The sequence below is a fragment of the Haemorhous mexicanus genome, chromosome 6 (genome assembly GCF_027477595.1).
Source record: "Haemorhous mexicanus isolate bHaeMex1 chromosome 6, bHaeMex1.pri, whole genome shotgun sequence".
NCBI classification, from domain to species: domain Eukaryota; kingdom Metazoa; phylum Chordata; class Aves; order Passeriformes; family Fringillidae; genus Haemorhous; species Haemorhous mexicanus.
In genome coordinates this window covers 44263889-44285590 of record NC_082346.1, presented here as the reverse complement: position 1 = coordinate 44285590, position 21702 = coordinate 44263889, and the positions used below count along the sequence as shown (strand labels likewise).

The 21702-nt window shown below is 44.1% G+C and overlaps 1 protein-coding gene across 5 annotated transcripts in view; it reads right to left on the bottom strand.

Moving 5' to 3' along the window:
- Positions 1 to 13681, bottom strand: part of ADCK1 (aarF domain containing kinase 1) — a 73706-nt gene extending 60025 nt beyond the window's left edge. For 2 of the 5 annotated variants that reach the window (XM_059850074.1, XM_059850075.1), the window contains exons 1-4: positions 13568 to 13599; positions 11877 to 11936; positions 9935 to 10072; positions 5558 to 5641 (exon numbers count right to left, since the gene is read on the bottom strand). In XM_059850074.1, the coding sequence (XP_059706057.1) occupies positions 5558 to 5641; positions 9935 to 10060 (210 nt within the window). In that variant the 5' untranslated portion in view covers positions 10061 to 10072; positions 11877 to 11936; positions 13568 to 13599. Of the gene's footprint in view, positions 1 to 5557; positions 5642 to 9934; positions 10073 to 11876; positions 11937 to 13055; positions 13197 to 13567 lie in introns of those variants that run through there. The other 3 variants (XM_059850071.1, XM_059850073.1, XM_059850072.1) reach the window with 3 other exon arrangements.
- Positions 13682 to 21702: the final 8021 nt, after the last annotated feature.

Sequence of the window (21702 nt, the reverse complement as noted above, 5' to 3'; positions counted from 1 at the left end):
AGAGCTAAAGGCTCCACAGGCATATTGTGTCACTCCTGGGAAGCTGAGAGAAGACGGCTCAGGCAAGCTGAGTGCGTGACAATTCACACTCATGCTCCTGGAGCAAAGCACTTCAGGGACAAGCGTGCACAGCCAGGAAAAAAACATGAAATACACGAGGAACTGCCTCCTTACCTTGACTTCTCTCCTTCTTCCTCCTTCAAAAATGTCACAGTAGATGGGCCATTTCTCTGAGTAAATCACTGCAGATGACTGAAGAACATCTAGTTTCATAGGCACAGATCCCACAAAAAATGGACCTTTTCAATGCTACAAAATTAAAACCTAGAGATGCTATGGCCAGTGCACTCAGCTGACACCACTCCAGAAAGCACAAGGAGGAAAAGAAAGTGTCTTATAATTATGAGATTTATTTTACAGCTTGTTATGTTTTCGGTGCAAAGCTTTCATGTTCTATGTGATGGCAGGAAGTTTGCTAGACAGCACTGCTCAAATGTAGAGTCATCAAGCCACCAGCTGGCCCTGATAGTAGCTTTTTTAGACTGCATTAGTGTTGACCATGCCTTTTAGATGAAGGGATATCCTGGTGAGCACATAATAGGGCCACCAAACATGATCAACTCAGGGATTGTGGATGGGCTCTGAAGCTCTTCACCTCTCCATTACTGGTTCCCATTTAGTTTGGTGACAGAAGGTCACTGCCACCTAATGGCTATTTTGTGTCCCATAGCAAAGTTCATTTGTTTCTCACCTCAGTTCATCAGAGGCTGAAGCACAAGTAGACCCATCACTGCACACACTGGCTGTGGTGGAGAACAGCCCACAGTCCCCATTCACAGTTGCCTTTTTGAAGGAATGCCATGGAGAGTTCCTGAGGACTTCTCTCTGCAGAAGCAGTCCACTTCCATCAGGAAGAAACTATTTTAGGACATCACTTAATATTTAAGGTATATGGTGTTACTGAATCACAGCAGAAGTCCAAAGACAAAGGCTATTTCATTGGTCTGAGCTATCCAGAAACTGTAGATTATTTTTGAAAACACACAATATATGCATTCATTCCTCTTCTTTCCAAGATCCCTCCACTGTGCAACTTCACGGTGAGACAAAACTCATTTTGAAAATACCCACTCCACTGTGAGAAGTAAACATAGCAAAGCCAGGAAGAGCATCCAAGGAGCAAGAAATCATATTCTGTATAATGATGGCACAAGGTTATACTTTCCAGATATTTGCCCAGGTACTGAAAGCCCAATAACCATAAGTTTGAATGACAAGAAAATCCTCATTCTGCTCTCAAAAGGAGGACATCTAATTAACCGTCCCAAACGGCTTGTCTCTGACAAAGCAATTTTGTAGCCAACAAAGTTTATTCAAGGATGGATTCCCACTGTCTTCTGAGATACCTGGACCACAGATCCTTTTTCTCCTTGCTGTCCTCTCTTCATTACAAAAAAAACCCAAAACTCACAGCAGCAATCTTTTAACTTACAGAGGAAAACCACAAAAAGATGTCCTGCTCAAGATTTTCAACTGTGGCCACTTGTGCCAAAATCAAAGACAACTGACCCATTGCAACTCTCTTACGACACTGACAACTCGGAATTCCATTGATACCAGCCCTTGAACAAACTGCATGTTGTGACACACCTCCTGACTTACAGCAAGAACAACAGAAATTGATGCCAGCAATGAAGAAGTGTCAGCCAAGATAACCAGATGCTACACTGAGAGGAACACCACTGGAAATGTCCCATGGTATGCTGAATTGGTACTGAGGAGATAAACACTGTGAAGGGCCAACATTCATTGAGGCAGAAGACTGTCAGAGAAACATAGCCTTCTAAAGAATAAAATGTTTTGTTAAGAAAACAATAGCTAAGGAAATGGCACTGAGCAGGCTGCCCTCCTTCTTCCTCTGGCCCAGTGCAAGCAGAAGTAGAAATGAAATGTCCAAGCTTACATGTGCAAAGATGTCTAGAATCATTTAATGAAACAGACATGAAATGAAGAGAGGTCATACCTCCCCTAATACTCCTGACTCTAGACCTACAGACATATGATGTCTTGGAGCCAAGCATTGACAACTGCCCTTGACATCAGTACACTGGCAATACCATCATATGCAGGAAAAGAGCCCACACACCAGGAAAGGACCCCTAACTTAGGAGAAAGATTGAATTTCTAATGTGGTTGAGCCATCAGTGGTGAAATTAAGCAACCACTGGGAAGGACATAAAGCCCGAGCACATAAGGAGGTTCATCTCTGCCTCAGGCAGGGGCAGGAATAAAAAATGGCTGTTGCTGAGGGACAGCAATGTCTGCCATCTGGCAAGTGGGTTCTCATATCTCCTAGTTGACAGGACATCCAGGGAGAGGCAAACTAACTTCAGGACACACAGTGAATTCCCATCTACTGCTTGCCACCTCATGGAAAGTAGTAAAACTTCGACCATGGTATGGCCCATATGCTAGCCATAAAAAAAAATGCTGGGAACTCAGGAGCTTAGAGTATTAGCATCAAAACTGGTCCACAAGGGACAGAAATATACAATAAAATTGAAGATAATTCCTTCGAGCTAAGCAGGAACCTGGCTAAAAGCCCCTGGGGAACCCATTTCCTTCTTAATCTGCTTTGCATTTAATTGTTTCCTAATGACTATGTTCCTGTTTGGCCCCAATAGGCTCAAGCACTGGTGCTGCCACTGAACTTTCCCAGCTGGCCATCTCTCATTCAAAGCCAAGGGTAATTTAGAGACCCCAGTTTAATGTCTCACTGGGAATCCATGGAGAACAAGTTAAGCATTATTTGCACTGGAGTAGCATCACCAGTATGCTGAGTACCAGGAGGAGATCCACAGAAAAAAGTGGTTTTCCACTCCCACCTGCAAGCACATCACAGACATCTATGCACTTGCACCCCAGTACTGGAGACAGAGGCACAAAAGCCAGATTCAGACCTTTTGGCACTATCAGCAGTCCCATGGTCACCACATCTCTCCCACACACACAGAGATACACCCTACCTCACAGTCTCTCTTCTAGGCACAGCACCAAAACTGCATCTGGAAATCAGCAGATAATTCATACACATACTGACAAGAAAATTACAAACTCTCAGTATGTGAAAACCAGGTTAAGCTTGCCTCACTAGAAGGACAGAAACAAAGAGAGTACAATGAAGGGCTGAGAGTACTAGAGATCTAACCAGGACAGAAGCTAGCAGAAGCAATGTCTTGATAAGTTTTGTTAAAACACAACACCTATTTGCGAAGGGCATTCACATCCTCTAGGCCCTATCCAGTGACTAATCTTAAGTACCAACTGTAACAGGGTAACTTCTTACAAGTCATTCCGAGCTAGTACAAGACCAACAAAATCAGCTGTCACAGAGTTAAAAGAGTTGCAAGGTGGTAAAGACTTGGTTGCCATCCACTTAAAACTGCACTGAAATAAAGTTTGTTTTGCAATTGCCCAGGTCCAAAGCATCTCCCATGCCAAGCTGATGCTTCACTAGCACAAGCTCTACAGGCATGTTGCTGAAGAACCCACAAGTGCTGTTCCTCACAAGATCAGTGGTGGCACTCCATAACACCTGTCAACAGCAGGACCAGACTCAACTGGTCAACAAGTTTCACCAACTCATGCTATGCCTGTGCCAGCTTCCTCCTATCTCCCCCTCATGCCACTTTATGCAGCTGAAGGCTAGTGCTGGCCAAGCTGGCATTCTGTGCTTGTCACTGGCTCTGCCACATGCAGAGGTTGACTAGTCCTGGCAGCTAGTCCTGGCTGCCAAGCAGGGAGGCCACAGCTCTGTGCAATGCTAGCAAACAGAGCCCTTTCTGGCTGCTTGGGGCACGGACTGACATATTATCAAAACCCACATAACAGAGGTTAATGAAATCATGGAGATACACAGCAAAAGGTGAGGAATTTGCAACAGCTGCTGCAAATTCTGCCAAGTGATGAGCTGTCCACAGTACTGATAACTCCACAACTTGGGTGTCGCTCAAGGAAGCTACATGCAGCCCTTCTGCAAACCAGGTTTCAAAGTTCAGGGCAAAGACATGAGCAGATGGACAGTGAAGCTCCAGACTCCAACACACCTATCTCCATTTTATGCCAGGGCATCAGTGTTACTCACTTGGGATGGGGAGCTACATTAGAACAGTTTAGCATCTTTAGACAGCAGAGGATGAGAACAAGCCCAAGGAAGCCATTCTGCAAACCATTCCAGATACACTAAGACCATATTGATGATGTGGATTTTCTGCCAGAGGAATACTAAAGCATTCTGGAGTCCAATGTCACTGATTTCTACCTTAGTCAAGGCTGTTTCCAGCTTTATAGTCCCTCCAGTCTGAGAATCCCTGGAAAGCACCACTCCATGCAATATAACCAACTACATCAGTGGCCTAAACCCTATATGCACCAAGAAGAAAAATGAGGCTAAAGACCTTACTCCAAACACACTATGCAGACTGGCCTAATTTGGCACAAGCTGTACTTCCCACTCCAAAAAGGCCTTGAACTCAAATAGCAGAGAAACCCGGGCTAACATGCATCACAAGCACGCAACTAAAACCAAGTGTCATTCACAGCTTAATGAACTATAGTGCTATAGGCTGGAATGAAAGGTGTAGCACAAGACTTGAGAGAACCAGTGGGGGCGGGGTGTCTTGTCTTCCTTCTCACTAGAAATGCTTTTGCTACTGTTATTGCTATTGCTTATTGTTAAGTATTTAACAACAATTACTGATATCAAAACACAACGTGTTTTGCAATGAGATATACACTACTTTGCACAATTCTCATTTCCTCAGAGATCTGCAAGTAAGACTCATCTCTGTTATTTCCTTTTCAACACACTCCTTTTACTTAAATCAGTCAGCCTTCATGTTATGGCCACTACCAAACAATACGCAGAATAAGAAAGCACCACCAGGCCACTCTCAGTAGCTGACCACCACACAACCAGTCTGGGCAGCAGAAATCTGGCAGCAGAGCCCAAATGCATACACCAAGGACTTGAGTCTCTACTGGACTTAATGCATACGGCTACCTTTGACAAAGCACCTTCTCCATTGGGCAATGCAAGTCCTAATATGGGGGTGTTATCTAACATTGTCATCTTATTGCAGGGGTTCCATACTGTTGTCTCCTTATCGCAAAAATTTCATACCATCTTGGTGTTTTCTCATGGGCAGCTCCTCCGAGCACCGCCTCTTTCTTTTTCACAAAGTGGCCAACTGATTCCAGGTCCCTTCTCAACCCGCCAACCCACTCTTTTATAGCACTCTTCTTCTCATTGGTTACAGCGGTGGCCTGTTAAAGTCAGTCCTGTTCCTAATCTTTGATAACTGGCTCAGCTGCAACTCCTTAAGGGTAAGATTACTTTCTACACTATCTTTATTTTCTTATATTCTATCCCCCTACAATCTAATATTGCTGTTAACAATCTGGTAAAAAGCATATTGAATTATTAAGATGACAGCATTATAGCAACACACCTGTGCCTCGCAGTTTCCAAGGAATGCAGTTCAGTGCTATTACCTACCTGTGATTTGAGGAATTCATACTCCTCTGATCCGTAGGGGACACTCCGAAGAGAGGTGAGGTAGTCATAGGTGATAACTGCCGTCTGCAAATGAAACCAGAAATGCTGAGCAAGCTCTACAGTTATCAAAACAATAAGACTTCTGTTAAAGAGAATGCATGTATCTTAGGCTTCAAAGTTCAGGCTCCACAGTGAAGCCTATGGCAAAAGACTCATTAATAAATTAAATGAAAATAATTTAACTTCAATGAACACTTATAAAAAGAAGTGCAGGGGCCTCATTGATATGTAGCTAGATGTATGCAACACTTGACACTCCTATACTATCTTCTATTTGAGATGCTCAAAGCATTTTCCTAATCTCTGTACAGCACCTTGCACACCAGACTCCCATCTTCAGTCAGCTGTGTGGGGCTTCCACAGTAAGGTCTGCTGCTAGTAACAGAGGTCATCCAGACTCTGTGCCCCATCAGTTATCCCACAACTTCATAGCTCCAAACTGCCTAACCAGCTTGCACTGCCTATAGGCTCGGCAGGGAACAGAGTGAGTGAAGACAAACTCAGATTAGCACAAGCAGCAGTACTTTTCTGGATATTCAACTGCACAAAGGACTGTGGGGCCAAAGGGTTGAATACCCAATTACAAAACCAGGATCCAGCTCAAGCCTGTTAGTCAGACATTGCCACAGACAATGGAATTATATTTTTAAGTGACTTCATGATTTCTGAAAATAGATCTAGGGTTTTTCACAATTCCTATCACTACAGTCCCTCTCTTTCCACAGTCAGAACATCAGTGAATGGGAGAAAAACATACAGGTCATGTTTGGAGGGAGAGAAGGAACGTACACCTATAGGAGCCTGTCCGCTAATGCGCCATTTGAATTTCAAGATCCTTGCCATAAAGAACCATTTGTGTAACTCCCATTGAAAGGCACTTTTCTTCAAATCTCCCTACTGAAGGGGTAGCATTCCATTCTGACACAGGATACTAGCCCCACCTTTCACCATAAATACGTCCAGGAAGTGCACAAAGTACAGTCAATGTATCAGGAAAACCAGGGAGGCAAGGGAAGCAAACCTGGTTTGAGACAAAGCCAGCAGAACTGACAATAGGGAAAAAAGTCAAAAGCTCAGAAATGTGTCCAAGAATGGACCAAGCTGGGAATCAGTAACAAACAGACACACTCCCTCCTTGTGGAGGTTAGGTTTCTCATGTTTGCTGATTTCCAAATTGTAAACTGAACACAGCAATTTTTTTTTTTTTTCTGGCTTTTCAGGCTCTCTTGCCCCTGGTGAACTGAGGAGCTGCACAGCTACAGAGACCACACAGAAGAAAAATTTTTCAAAGCAACTTCACAACCTCAAAGAACAACTTTGAAGTGGAGGGAGGTTCGAATCAGTCTTGCATCAAGGCTTGAGTTGGTTCTTATTTTATCTCTGGTCCACAAGGGTAATTATCACCTCCAACTCAAAAAGAAGCAGCTAACATATTGGGCTGTATTACAGAGGAAGAGGGAATTAATTAAGCGGTTGCTAATTACACTGTAATCTTAAACACTAAATTAATATTATGATGATCCTGATAGGCAACTCTGACATTGCCAAATCCCTCCCAGTGTCTAGCTACTGCACAGAATGTTCCTTCCACGTAACCAAAACAACTGGTATACTCTCAAAAGAATACAGCAAATGCACAACGTCTCTGCCAGTTTCTAATTTTACCAGAATACAGAAACGCTCTGCAGCGTGATGCTGCCCACGCCACTGACTTCGCTCTCATCCAAGACTAGTGCTGTCATTCATGTTACAGTGTGAGACTGAAGCTCAGAGTTATAAAAAGATATACAAAATCAACCAATACCTCCCTTTACAAATGCCAGACTACTTTCACTGAGCTTGCATCTGGCCCAGTGTTAAATATCCCACTTGGTATCAATGAATTCTCAACACTGTATACTCTTCCACTGCTCCTAAATCCATCCTCAGATCTTACCAAGTCATAGCACAATGGACCCCCTGAATAGCTGTCTACCCATACATAAGAGCCAGTCCCCTAAACAGAGGCTTAAAAAGAAATTTTCTGCTAGTGAGCTTCATCAAGTTTCTTATGGAGTCTGCAAAGAACTACTGAACCAACATGCTTAAAAAACAGCCAGACTCAAATCTCTCGAAACAAACTCAAATGAAATCTGTCCAGAGTCTCAGAGTTGTACGTCAGGTTCCTTGATCCTCATGTGTTCTTTTCTTCAGACTTTTGTTTTGTTTTGTTTTGTTTGGCCCACTGTAACTTGTCTTCAAGTTTTGTGTCTGCTGCTGCTGAACTTATTAGCTCTTAAGAACTGCAGTCTCTTCATTATAGTCTGATTTTGCCTGGCTATGGTTCAATGACAAAATCAAGCATCCAGGTAAGAAGACAGGGCAGGGCTAGACTGAAGGACAGATACTTTAGGTCTATGTAGATGTCACTAATATCCAAAATCACTTGTTTGCTACAGAGATTTATCTTTCATTTGCAAAAAGAATAATCCCAAAGCTGAGCTTCTTAGAAGTAAATATCTGCTCTATTGGCTTCACCTGGTCCATGACTAAGGAATGACAGCAGTTCAAGCTGCCTGTGCTCAGATGAGAGCTGACTTCTGACTGTCCAAAAATGAGCAGGGAAGGCAGAGGTCTTTAGTGCAGCAAGACTAAAGAATCTCTCAGAAGCAACTCAAACACATGCAGTCATACATACTGGAGAAAACTGAGAATTCAGAAAGAGACAGAACATTCTTTTTTAAAAGTATACACACAGATTTAAACACATGCTGCCATCACCTACAGAAGACTGAGCACTGGTAACTTGGTTTTGGGGTCACTGCTTGCAGCTATGGATGCAGAACCCTCTAAAGCATTTAAGTGCAGGATCAGTGAAGCACTTTATAGCCAATGACTTGTGACCTCCCTGAAGGCAGAGAACATGAAAGTCAGGCATGTCTGTGATTTGCCACCATCTAAAGCAAAGAATATTTCCTTTCCCCTACTTCCTATTCTTCAGGAAAGTAATCTCTTACCATCACTCAAAACACAGACCAACTGCACAGCCTCATCACTGGAACTTCTCACTTATTTTTGTCTGAAACAGCAGATTACCACAAAAGCAGTGGCTTAAGAAAGACTGAGAAACACTAGTCAAGCAGGCAGAACTCAAGGACACATTGTAGAACTCAAACACCCTGAATAACAGATTCTCCTCCAACAAGAAGCTGAATTCCCTCTGTATGCCTCAATTCCTGTGCTTTAAAAGGGAAAGAGCTGCTGCCTGCCACCAGGTAGAACCACCTTATGGTCAGGGATAGAGCATGAAGCTTAGCACTTGTTAAGTAAGAAGGAAAGATTACAGTTTGTATTTCTGCCTTCACCCTTTCAAAATAAACATTCATTTTTCACAACAGTTTATGATGCTGCACCCACATGGCACCTGAGCCAACCCACAGAGCTTGTTTCTTATTGCATCTGCCCTGAGGAGCCGACTCCTTGTAAAACTCATTAACAAAGTGCTTAAAAGTCACAGAAAATGCAGACAGACAGCTGCTTACCACTGGGGGTCTGTAAATGATGGATATTGTGGCCTGAAGTGACAGATGTATAATGCAAGTGAGGTACGGGGAGACTGATACCCCCTCCAGAGTCTCTGCTCTCCATGTTCCTGGCTGCTCATGGATTCATCAGTGAACATTGGCAAGGAGAAGGCAGCAGTTTCCATTCCCAGTTTTATGAGAAATATCAGTGATGTTCAGCAGATACAGCATTCATTTTACACATCTGGAAACCACTCCAATCTCACAAGTATGTAATCACCCATCCTCACTTTACTCTTGCTTTGACAATGATCCTCAAAACATCAGTCCTTCTCTCCCCCATCTCATACCAAGGGTCATAGTGCAATGGTTACCCTAGTTTATGAACACAGCCAGGATACTTATAACAAAATGTAAAACTGGCATATGCAGAGAACAGTTTGACCTAAGTCACTCTTAAAAGGCAGCAGGACACAGCACCTGGGTGACTGACCTTGAAGGGTGGCTGATGAAAACGTGGGCTCAAAGTGAGCTCTTGCTCTGAAGGTCCCACCCTATCCAGGGAAGCAAACACAGCTCTCAGCATCTCCATTTTTCTCCTTCCAAATGTGCTAACAACAGCTGTATTCCTTAGATGCTTCCACCTCCTTTCTCCCCACAGTGTCAAGAGCTTGAAGAGCTCCCCACAGACATTCTGATTTCCTAAGCCAGCCAAAAATGCAGACAGGGAATGCAAAAAATCCCAAGTTCTTGTGAACTTCAGTTCCCTTACCCATCTAAGAATCTTCCTGCATTTTGCTATGGTTGAACTTACTGTGGCAATGGCTCGGCCCACACGAACAACTCCAAAATCATTAGGATCCAGGAACTTGTTTCCATACAGATAGATGCCAGAAGCAGCTGCTGTCAATGAGGCAAATTTCAAGGCCCGTAGTGCCATGACTGATGAATCCTGCCAAGATACAAAACAGCAACTGTAACATCTGATAAGGACTTAGTGATTTGACCCCCACAGCCCCAGAAGACCTGACAATCCAAGTTTTAATTGCTCCTTTCCTAATGACACATTGCTAGCACTGTCCCCAGTCAAGAGCTCAAGCAATCACGAAGGAACTGAGGGTAAGTTGTTCATTGCTGTTCTTAACTCAACAGTGTCTACAAGCCATAAATCCAGAAGTAACTTCTCGGGATCCCTAGCTGGTCAGAGTGAACCCAAGATAAGTTAGAAAGTCTCTTTTTCCCAGCCCGGCGGTCAAAGAAGTAGTCAGAGTTCCTCATTTCTCAGTCTCAAGGTTGTTTATTGTATCTTATCTATAAAAGTCTTCCTCCTGTCCAGCTGAGGTCCGCTCAGCAAAACAGTCAGAGGCACTCTCTGCCCACCTCCGGGCAGCTTTATCTTTTTATACTAAAAACTACATGTACAATATTTACAATTACTTTCCAATACCTATCATCTATGTCAGACAGTGAGCTTCTACTCTAAATCAATCTAAAAGTGCCAACATCACAGCAGAAGATGGAGGCCAAAAAGAAGGAGAAAGGCTGGACATGCCCCGATTCCTCCATTTTGCCCCCTGAACCCCCATTCTAAAAACCCCAAAAAAATCTATTTTTCACCCCGTGATTAATTCACTATCACTCTACTTAAACTTTCAGGGCTTGTAATTCTTCATATAAGGTTGGTAATTGTTTTTTTCCAAGGGCTAAATCAAAGGCACAGGGGTCTTGGGCTCTGTGCAAAGGTCTCTGAACCCCCTGGACAGGGGCTCAAGCCCTCCAGGGACAGAGGAATTTCCTGGGTTTTGACAGTAACTCACTGCTAGACCTTGAATAAAAGCAACAAAACATTTGTTCAGGATCCCAAAGGCTTTTCAAAGAGACACAACAGGTGGACAGACAGAAGGAAGCATGAGATCACCAAAAGTCAATTCTGATTCTATCAACAGGCACTTCTTCAACACAAATTTTTGAAGACATCACAGCATAGGCAGATTTTAAGGGGACAACAGATGATATAAAAAAACAGGTTTAAAAAGAGCTCTTGCAACATCAAGAACACCCAAAGCTTGTTAGAAACTCTGCCAGGCTAGTTATAAAAGTTCCACACTGATGATGAGTGGTCTAGGAAGAGGCAATGCATCCCAGGAGGTTGTATGCCACTCCAGCAGTCAGTGCCAAAGAGAGAGAATGCAGAGGGGGGACCTGATCAGTGACTGAGTGAGATTTGTGTTCTCATTATCATCATCCCATTCAAGTGCCAGACAGGGAAAGTACTGGCAGAACAGTCATCTGCAGGAATCTACAGCCTATTCCTCGCTCTGTTACAGGCCCAATACAGGCCTGGGGTGAGACACTTCTCAGCCACTTTTTTCAGTGAGACAAGGGTGGGGAATGAACACATTTTCCACACTAAGCACTTTGGATCACTACATTCATTGTTTGCAGCATATAAAGTAGCATAAACATGTAACTCATTACATGTTAATTTATGTATTTTCCATCTCTTTATGTCACTGTAGAGGACCCAAATACGAAAAAAAGTAACAAGGAATTAAGTACATTTTTCTTTCCTTTCCCTATGGCTGGTACTGGGCAGAAAGTATGATTGACCATTCCTTCTGCTTCTACCACAAATCAAAAAGTATTGTCACTTCTCTGCAAGTTCTCAAGAGCACCCTTGACACAGGGCAGGCTCTTATCCCATCAAGATGGAGTCTACAAATCCTCCCACTCCTAGGCTTGACTGAGAAACTTGCCTGCTTCTCATTGTGAAGCTTTAGCAGGGTCAGTCTGGCTTGTGCCTTTCCTCTTGGAGCCTTGTAACCAAAAAACACATGAGGTGACACAGGTCAAGTCTTTCAAAAACATTTCACAAGAACACAATCAGCAAAATAAGCTAATGTAACACAAGAGACCTTTGTACATGCACCTTAGCTAAACTTTATTATTTCCTTTTATTTCCTTACAAACCCTAGGTAATTGTGAGGCAGAAAAGCTAAGGCATATTCTGTCAGTGCCTGTCACAGCTGTCTGCAGCAACCCAGCTCTTTCTCCTGTCAGAATGGGTAGCTGGCTGACCAGGACTCCTTTGAATCTATGATCAAATTCAACAGAAAATAAACCTGGGCTCTTGACTGCAGTCAAATGTACATGCACTTCACCAAAAAAAAAGTTGCCCTACTTCCCCTGCCTCACTGGAATTCTAGAAATTTTAGGGTTTCTTCCAGCAGGACCAATCTTTTCTTGTACAGAGATCTCTTGTATGCTCTGTCACCTTCAAAGGTCACAAAGTATTTTAATTAAACAATTTGTGCTCCTTGTATATTTCCGTAAAATTTCATTTATTGAAAAGTGAAAGGTGCAGTGACATTTTCTTAACAGAAAATATGCTTCTCTTTTTCATTATTTTTTCCTTCACTTTCTCAACTACTAAAAGAACGTTTTATTGAAAGCAGGATGCAGGTCCATCTGTTCTTGCATCTTATTCCTACCTGAAGCTATAATCTGCAGTTTGTTACATCATATCTATTGCCATACCCGCCAGCTGTACGTCACAAACAGAAGATGGGAACTTTAGGTAGCAAATAAACAGGCAGCAAAGCTGAATTTTTCAGCAAGAAAGTTCCTGCTTTCATGCTTAGCATGTTGTAGCAATAAAAAGGGAATAACTAAAACCCCTCCAATAAGAGGTACAGAAATAGAATTCTCTAAAGTAAATTGTATTTCAAAGTTTTGCATAAGGTATGGAGGAGCCTTTTCCATGTAAATGAGCCATTATGACACCCCTAGGGATATCTTAAGGGCCCTGTCAGCTGTGAAACAAGCTTTGGGATGTCACTGCCTCTCATGATTAAGCCGTGCGTTGATAGATCACCTCCAGTTCTTTTTTCACCTAAGTGAGGCGGCTTCTTTGACTTTCACACAACTCGGCGCACCTAAGTGTCCCTCACGTTACAGCTAGGCTTCTCCTGTTCCCAGCGGGAGCAGCCGGGACGGCGCTGGTTCCCTGTAAGAACCCCGAAGGTGACCCCACCGCCACCTGCCGAGGCCCGGGGAGCGGCGGCGACCGCTGACCGCCCCGAGGACAGTGGGAGCCAGCGCCGCTCAAAGCCCCGGCCAGGCCCCTCCGGCCGCCAGGCCCGCGTCCGCCGCCGCGCCCGAGATCTGCCCGTGAAGGACACAAGGGGCCGGCACCGTCTGCTCTCGCTTCCTCTTCAGGTCGGGCTGGGTCTCCCGGAGAGGCTTCCGCGCTCCGCGCCGCTGCAGCCTCCACGAACAGCCCCGGCCTCGCCAAGCCCTGCGACAACCCATTCCCCGCCGCCGGGGCCGCAGCTGCGGCTGCATTCGCCGCCCGGGCACGGAGCCCCCGGGCCGGGCCGAGGCGGCCGCGAGGGCTGTGAGGGTGGGACGGCCCAGGCGCTCCGCCGGTGCTCGGAGCGGCACTTACCGACCGCCTCGCCGGCACTTCAACTCGCGCGCCCCACGCCGCTCCCCCCTCCACCTCGCACACGGTACGGCCCTACCCCGCGCGGCACGCCGGGAAACGTAGTCTCCCTTCGCGGCAGCTCGGAGTGATGGGGGCGCGGTGGGACTGCAAGGGGCGGCCCTTGGGCGAGCCCACGGGGGACTAGAGGGGGGAGCTCCGCGCTTCGATGGGTGCCGGGGTGCGCTGACGCCTTCGCCCTTGCTGCGGGGAAGTGCGCAGCTCACGCCCCGATTGCAGGTTTGCTACCTGCTCGTCTTCGCTAACTGCAAGGTAAAGAAATCTCACTTTGTCAGTGGGGCTCCCAGAAAATCTGTCCTCTGCACTCTTAAAAAATTTCCAACTTAAATTGAATTTCACACAAATTAAATTTCACATTCTATTTCGCAGAATCAACTAGGTTGGAAAAGACCTTTAAGATCATTGAGTCCAATATATGACCTAACACTACTTTGTCAATTAGGCCATGGCAGTAAGTGCCACATACAGTCTTTTCTTAAACACCTCCAGGGACAGTGACTCCACCACCTCCCCGGGCAGCCCATTCCAACGTTTAATCAGCCTTTCAGTGAAGAACTTCTTCCTAATGTTCAGCCTGAACCTACCCTTCCACAGCTTGTGTCTTCTTGTGCTATTGCTGGTTGCCTGGGAGAAGGTGCCACCCCTCACCTGGCTATACTCTCCTTTCAGGCAGTCATAGAGAGGGATAAGGTCTCCCCTGAGCCTCCTCCTCTCCAGGCTAAACACCCCCAGCTCCCTCAGCCACTCCTCGTAGGACTTGTGCTCCAAAGCCTTCACTAGTCCAGGTAAACATCCACAGCCTTCCTTCCCCTCTTATACCAGGCAGGTCCCCTGGTCCGAAAAGGAAATAATGTTGATCGGGCAAGGCCTGCCCCTTCAAAATCCATGCTGGCTGCGTCTGATTGCTTGGGCATCCTGTAGGTGGAGTGTGATTTTACTCGAGATGATCTGTTCCATAAACTTTCCAGGCACTGAGGTCAGGCTGACAGGCCTGTAGTTTCCCAGATCCTCCTTTTGGCCCTTCTTATGGATGGGTTAGCATTGGGTAACCTGGAGTCATCTGGGACCTCCCCAGGGAGCCAGGATGGTAAATGATGGAGAGCGGCTTCACAAGCTCATTTGCCAGCTCCCTTATCATCCTAGGATGGATCCCATCTGGTCCCATAGACTTGTGAGCATCTGAGTGGCTCAGCAGGTCAGTAACTGCTTCCTCCTGGATTACAGGGGGGCTGTTCTCTCCCTGTCCCTATCTACTAGCTCAGGAGACCATGACATTGCATTCAGGAAAGCATCCTGATGACAAGTCTCTCTTCCTGTATGTATATTTTTCCTCCCTGTGGAAAAGGTCTAAAGGTGATTTAACTCCCTTCTCCCTGGCTGTGGGACAGTGGCATGTTAAATATTTTCCTAAAAGATCAACATAATATTGGGAACATTTGATGAGTACCTGTATTGGATTTGTGTGGTAAGGTTTTATTGTGGGGGGTGGAGGATGCTGCGGGATGGCTTTTGTGAAAAGCTGATAGAAGCATCCCCCATGTCTGACAGGGCTGACACCAGATGGCTCCAAGGCAGGCCCAACGCTGGCCAAGGCCGAGCCTGTCAGTGACAGTGGTAGCACCTCTGCAATAGCATGGTTAAGAAGAGAAAAAGGTTATTGTGCAGAAGTAATTGCAGTCAGAGAAGAAAGGAGTGGAAATATGTGAGAGAAACAGCTCTGGCGGACACCAAGGTCAGTGGAGAAGGAGAGGCAGAAGGGGGATATTTTCAGATCACAGAATGTCCTAAGGCACCCAGAAGGAACATCAAGTCCAACTCTTCAGTGAATGGCCCACATTGGCATCAATCCCACCAGCTCAGTGTTGTTAGCACTATTCTCTAAGCAGCTCAGCTAATTTCAGGGTCATAATACTCCAGGGGCCAGAGCTGAAATTCCCCTGCAGCCTGTGGTGAAGACCATGATGAGGCAGCTGTGCCCCTGCAGCCCATGGAGGGCCATGGTGTATCAGATGTCCACCTGCAGTGTGTGGAGGACCCCACACTGAAGCAAGTGGATGCCCAAAGGAGGCTGTGACCCTGTCACCCCCTAGACCTGTGGACCTCTGGAAAGAGGAGCCCACACTGGAGCAGATTTGCTAGCAGGACTTGTGACCCTGTGGGGTGGCTATGCTACAGAAATTCATGAGGAACTGGAGGTCATGGGAAGAACTCACACTGGAGATGTTTGTGGAGAATTCTCCAAGAGGGACCCCACAACTGAGCAGGGGAAGAGTGTGAGGTGTTCCACCCTGTGATAGAAGGAGCAGCAAGATACATCATTGTGTGTGATGAACTGACTACAACACCCGTTCCCTGTCACCCTGCTCTTCTGGTGACGAGGAAATAGAGAAAATTGGGAGTGAAGTTGAGCCCAAGAAAAAGGGAGAGTTGGGAGAGGTGTTTTTTAAAATTTGGGGTTATTTCTCACTATCCTACTCCGATCTGATTGGTAATAAATTAAAAATCAATTCATTTTCCCCAGTCCCCATGTTTTGCCCCTGACAGTTATTAGTGGGTGATCTCTCCCTGCCTTTATCTCAACCCATGAGATGTTGTTGTTGTCTGTCCCTGTCCACCTGAGGAGGGGAGTGACAGAGCAGCATTGGTTGGCACATGCCATCCAGATGGAGTCAAGCTGCCACAGTACCCCTTTTGTTTCCATCCAGCTTCACTTCAGTTTTGTTTTCCTCACTTGTACTCTGCTGCAGACCTTAATGTCAATGCCTGCACAGTGAGGGTTTCCTGCTAAATATCATCTCTCAGAAACAAAGCAGCTACAAATGATGAAGGGCAGAGATAAGGGTGATTACCCTGCTAGCACACTGAGGATACAGGGCCCACATGGCCAGTTGCTGCATCAGCCATATAACGGCTAAACTGGCTGCAATCCCACAAGTTTCTTTCCCTTCTAGGACAGATGGGAGCTTTTGAACTGATGGGGGGCAGTGAAGCATCGCAGCTTAGTCTTGGACGATTACGAATTATGTAGGAAAGACTAATTTTTGGAAGGAAGCTTCGTGGTTTGGAGGGAAAAGAGGAAGAAATAAAAAAGTCAGGGAGATGTGCACCTGATGTACTGCTAAGGAAATGACAGAAATAAATACAGACTGAACGTGAAGTAACAACTCGTAATCACTTTATTTAAAAAGCTTAAAAATACAGGGGAAAGCTCTTCTGTTCTTGTGTCTGCTAAAGCATGTGTAAGTTTTGCAACAGATTTTTGTGTTTGCAAATTCACAGTCTCCATGGCTCAGGCTGATAGTGGGCATAATAGTGGGGTGTCAATTTAAAGCTACTGTGCTATTGCATATAAAAATCAAAAATAGCAACTCTAACCTCAGCACAACCACTGATTCCTGACCACAGCCCACTGCTTCTACCCGGGATGCTTAAAAGACTGCTGCCCGGGCTATCAATCTTCTGCTTTGATGGCTAGATCCCACATGCTGGCAGTGCTCCCAACACAGGGAGCAGGTCAGCATCTGTTTTTTGCTGGCCTCTCCTGGGAAAGCTATGGGAGGTTTCTTCAGAATTATTTTGCTCCTTGCAGCTTTCTGTTAAACAGGCTGACGCTGGGTCTGCTGCAGAGAGGGGAATAAAAAAGAGGCTTTTGTAGCATAACAATGCCGTGTGCTGATGTGCAGTGGGCAATTATGTAACCAACGCTAAATCTTTCTATAATTAGAACAAGCACCTAGTTAGAGTGATCAGAGCTCTTTTGTGTGCGCCTGCACGGGGCTATGCAAGAAAAACCTTGGCTTGAAAGAAAGATGCTGGCTTGATTTCCCTTCCCTTTTCAACTGGTGAATAAATTAAATCTCAGATTACCCCAAATTGCTGTGAAAGACAAACTGTGAAAAGCATTTCCTTTTCATTCCTGTTGAAGACATTTGCATCCCAGGTGTGAATCTCATGCAGTGCAGATGCAAACCCAAAGGCTCAGCCTCTCTGTCCCAAGCACCGGAGCAGCAAGAGCAGCCGGACTGCCTGAGGAGAAGACAGAAGGTCAGCATCAGCCCTCCCTATTGAGAATCGATGTCTTTTTCAGATTCACTTTGATGAAGAACATGACAAGATATCTCCAAAAGCCACTTATACTAGATATTCCTCATGTATGGAGAGAAGACATAGGAAAAGAGAACAAAACAGTCGCAGAAAGGAGGTGATCCTATGATTTTTTTTTTCCATTCTTGGTCCAACTTAAATGCATATTGGCAGGTTTTACCTTTATATCAGCAACAGAAACTTCAGAGCTGACTCTGGAAGCCATAAAATTTTAAAATAGCATCTTCTTACCAATCATACTGTACAGAGTCAATATTTGGATAAAACATGTCTTGACAAAAACATGCCCATTACCCAGGATCATTCAGTCCCTGTGACTCAGTAGTCACCAAAGTCTGAATGTGAGAATGGAAACTGATGTGTTCCTTGGAGAGCAGGGCTTTACACGAGCAACAAAATCAACTTCTTCCAGTATTTTGTTCCTTCAAGGCCTTTGCTCAACCGTGTTGTGTGGTGTCAGTTTAGGCAATTGCATGCCACCTCCATACCTCTCTCTCATCATTTCTGTTGGCAAAAAAATTCCCCTTACTTTATTTGCTAAAGCTGTTGGTGCCTAAAGGGCACTCTACTTCTTCTTGCAGGTTGATGGAAAATGTCAGTGAGCCAACGTGTCCTGTGTGAAATGATCTTTTCACCTGGGAGTAGAATGCTTCCAAGACCTTTGCAAAACACCCCCAGAGTCTGTGGTTTTTACAGAGGTACATGAGAACATTTTGGCCTGAGAAAATTTACTTTTCTACAATATACAACAAATAACAGAAATTAAACCAGCCTTCATTTCAGTCATTCCAGAGAACATAGGCATAGCTTGAAGAATGTAAAGATTTTTTTACAAAAGCACTAATAAACCTTGTGATCTTCTTCTCCCAGGTATAATTATTCCTTCTGAGTGCTGCCTGTAACGCCTAAGGGAATGTGAAGTACAGGGATTGCTGATGTGGTTGAACCTTTCCATCAAGTTAAATCTCTTCTCTTTCACTGAGCATCTTACCTGTCCATAATTTATCCCTTGAGTTAAGAAGAGTTGTTTATTTTGATAATTTTTATCCAACTATGTGCAGCAACTGGCAGGCATACAGGTATCTGATATTAACAATCGATGATTCCATTACTTTTTATCATCATCTTCATTTGTTACAAGATATTTCATGAACCATTTAATTCTGGATTTGCAAATGTGAAAAGTGCTGAAGTAGATAAAAAAGGTACAGAGGATTTAACAGCCTAAACCTACCCCAAAAAACTTCTCAGAATGCATCAGAAATATGTTCTTAAAACCAGCTGTGATATTCTCATCAAACTAAAAATGTCCCTGTTCCCAGCCATGCCAAAACCTCCACAGAGCCTGAACTCCTTACTCAACATACCGAGGATCATTTTGGCACAATCATTTTTGAATAGAGATGCATGTGGAAACCTGATATTATTATTGTCCAGAATGATATTGTCCAAAATATACTGATAAAACCAGAAAGGAATTGATCCTTTTTGTCTTAGAGAGAGATTTATATTTGAGGAAAATACATCTCAGATTCTTAGAACCATTCCTTGCCTAATGTTTCTTTTGTGAGAAGCACAGAATAAGCTAAGTTGGAAGGAGCACACAAGGATCCTTGAGTCAAACACCTGGCCCTGCACAGGACAGCCCAAGAACCATGTGCCTGAGAGCATTGTCTCCTGATGTTTCTTGAATTCAGGTTTGGTGCTGTGACTTCTGACTGTTCCTGTGTGGGCCCTGGTTCCTCAGGCTTGCCCAAAGCAGACCTGGTAATAATGAAATTATCTCTTCCCAGAGGATTTCAGCTTTGATTAGAAGATAATAAGGGATGAAAAAGCAAGCACCTCCCACAGTTTTTCAAAGGTTAAACACTCTCATTGTTAAATATTTCAACCTAATTTCTCATTCGAATTTCCCTAGTTTCCATTTCCCGTCACTGGTTATGGTTTTGCCTTCCTCTGTGAGATTAAGGAGTTGCTTAATATCTTGCATTTCTAATTTGCACAGGTACATATACAAGATGGTCAAATTTCCTCTCAATTTTTTGTAATGAACAAAATATACTAAATGTTTTCATTTGCTCACTCAGGTAATTTTTTCTTGTAATCGTCAAAGAACAGATAAATGGAGTTAAACTCATTCTAATCTGGCAATAGTAACATTTACCTCTTAAACTTCATCACAAAACAGATTTACTTATTGCTTTCCCCCTACACTTCCAATTAATGGTAGCCTTATAATACCTTTGTAGTCTTTTAAACCCCTTCTGCCTTCCAGAATTGTTTTAGAAACTTAAAGACCTGGACCAGAGTCCCTGTAGAGTTCACCATATCCCTGCTTCTACATCCATGGCCTGCATGAGACTTTGTGTTACTTCATAGCACAAGAAATTTGTGCTAAGCTGCTTGTCTCTCATAACTCTCATGGGTCCTTTTCAAAGTCACTGGTCCCCAGCACAGCCTGTACTTAACCCCACATTTCTTACTTACAGATATGAGTTTGTACAATGTGATGCTGGAACACAGCTCATTTAAATAGGTTTTACTTACCAAGTCATCTAGCTCACACTGTATGAATCTCCTCCCAGTATCCCTGATCATTTTGAAACATACAGACTTTATGAATAGCAATTTCATATTGATGAAAGCTGATAAAAATGGTGACTAGTATAGATCATAGTGTGTGCCTTCCTCTGTAACTTCCTCAGAAATACCTCATGCGGCATTGATCCACTGCTGATGATTCCTTTGTACTTTGAAAAGCCAGCTACTTCTCAACCCCACTGGCACACCTCTTCAAATGTTGCACAGTGTTAATTCTTTAATCAAAACATCATCATAAGCAGAAGATAGAAGTAGTCTTGTGGTGATGCATTCCCCCCATGCAGCATTAAATAGTACTGCACAGCAAAGAAAGGAGAAATGTCAAAGTAGGAGGGATAAAACAATTTTTTCACTGAGACTAGTGTAACAGCTGGGCACAGAAGCCCTGGCAACTTCTAAGGGAGGAAAGAAGGCTCCTGGATCAGGTGGCAATATTGCCAGTTGTGACAACAGCAATAATGTTACTAAATGAGTGACAGAATCGGGTAGAAGGGATGACAGATGAGTTTTGCTTAGGAAAATAATTGATAAATCATGGGTGACAAAGTCTTGTATCTTTACCTTTGTATGAATTGCTTGTAAGACACCAGCTATCTCAGAGAGAAGGGGAAGTATCTGTCATTCATGGAGGTGGTGACAGAGCTGCTGTCATCATCATAATGTTAGGCCAAAAGCTGATTCCCTCTGGAGATGATGAGTTCAGGCATAGAGGGACTGCACAGGATTGCCATTACCTTCCTCCAAATCTCCTCAGTCCTAGAAGTTGTAGCAGATTAATTTAGCTTGAAGGAGTAGTTCACCCTTATGATTAGGAGGTGATAAAGCAGACAGAATGGCTAGAGGACTGCAAGAGAGTTATTCTGCTGTATCATATTCCTGCCTCTTATGGTATGATTTTTTAAATCTCTGATAGACCATGTTTGTTTCTTTAGTCATTCTACCCTTTTCTTCTCTGTCTGTCTTCTGTTTCTCTCTAGATGAACCATCCCTGGCTCAGTGAGACTCTTCGGCCTTTGATTCACTAGATGTGATGTAACAATAGCAACTATTAATTAATAACCGTCTGTGGTTATATATGGTGCTATATATTGCCACTTTAACTCAAATAGTGATTTTCCTATGTAAAGCTCTGCCTAGTTCCCATGTATTAAAACTCCCTGAGAAGTATTTTTCCACATTCCAAATTTTAATTGTACTCTAAAGAGTACATCTCTTGATTTGATTTATAGAACTCATATGTAATATATGGATGCCAATTCAACATAGACAGCACAATTCCTTTCTAGTGCAGATGTTTTTCTATTTTAAATCAATATTTTTGTACCACTTTAAGTCTCTTTTCTTCCCTCCACTCCTGTGTCCCTGTTCAATTA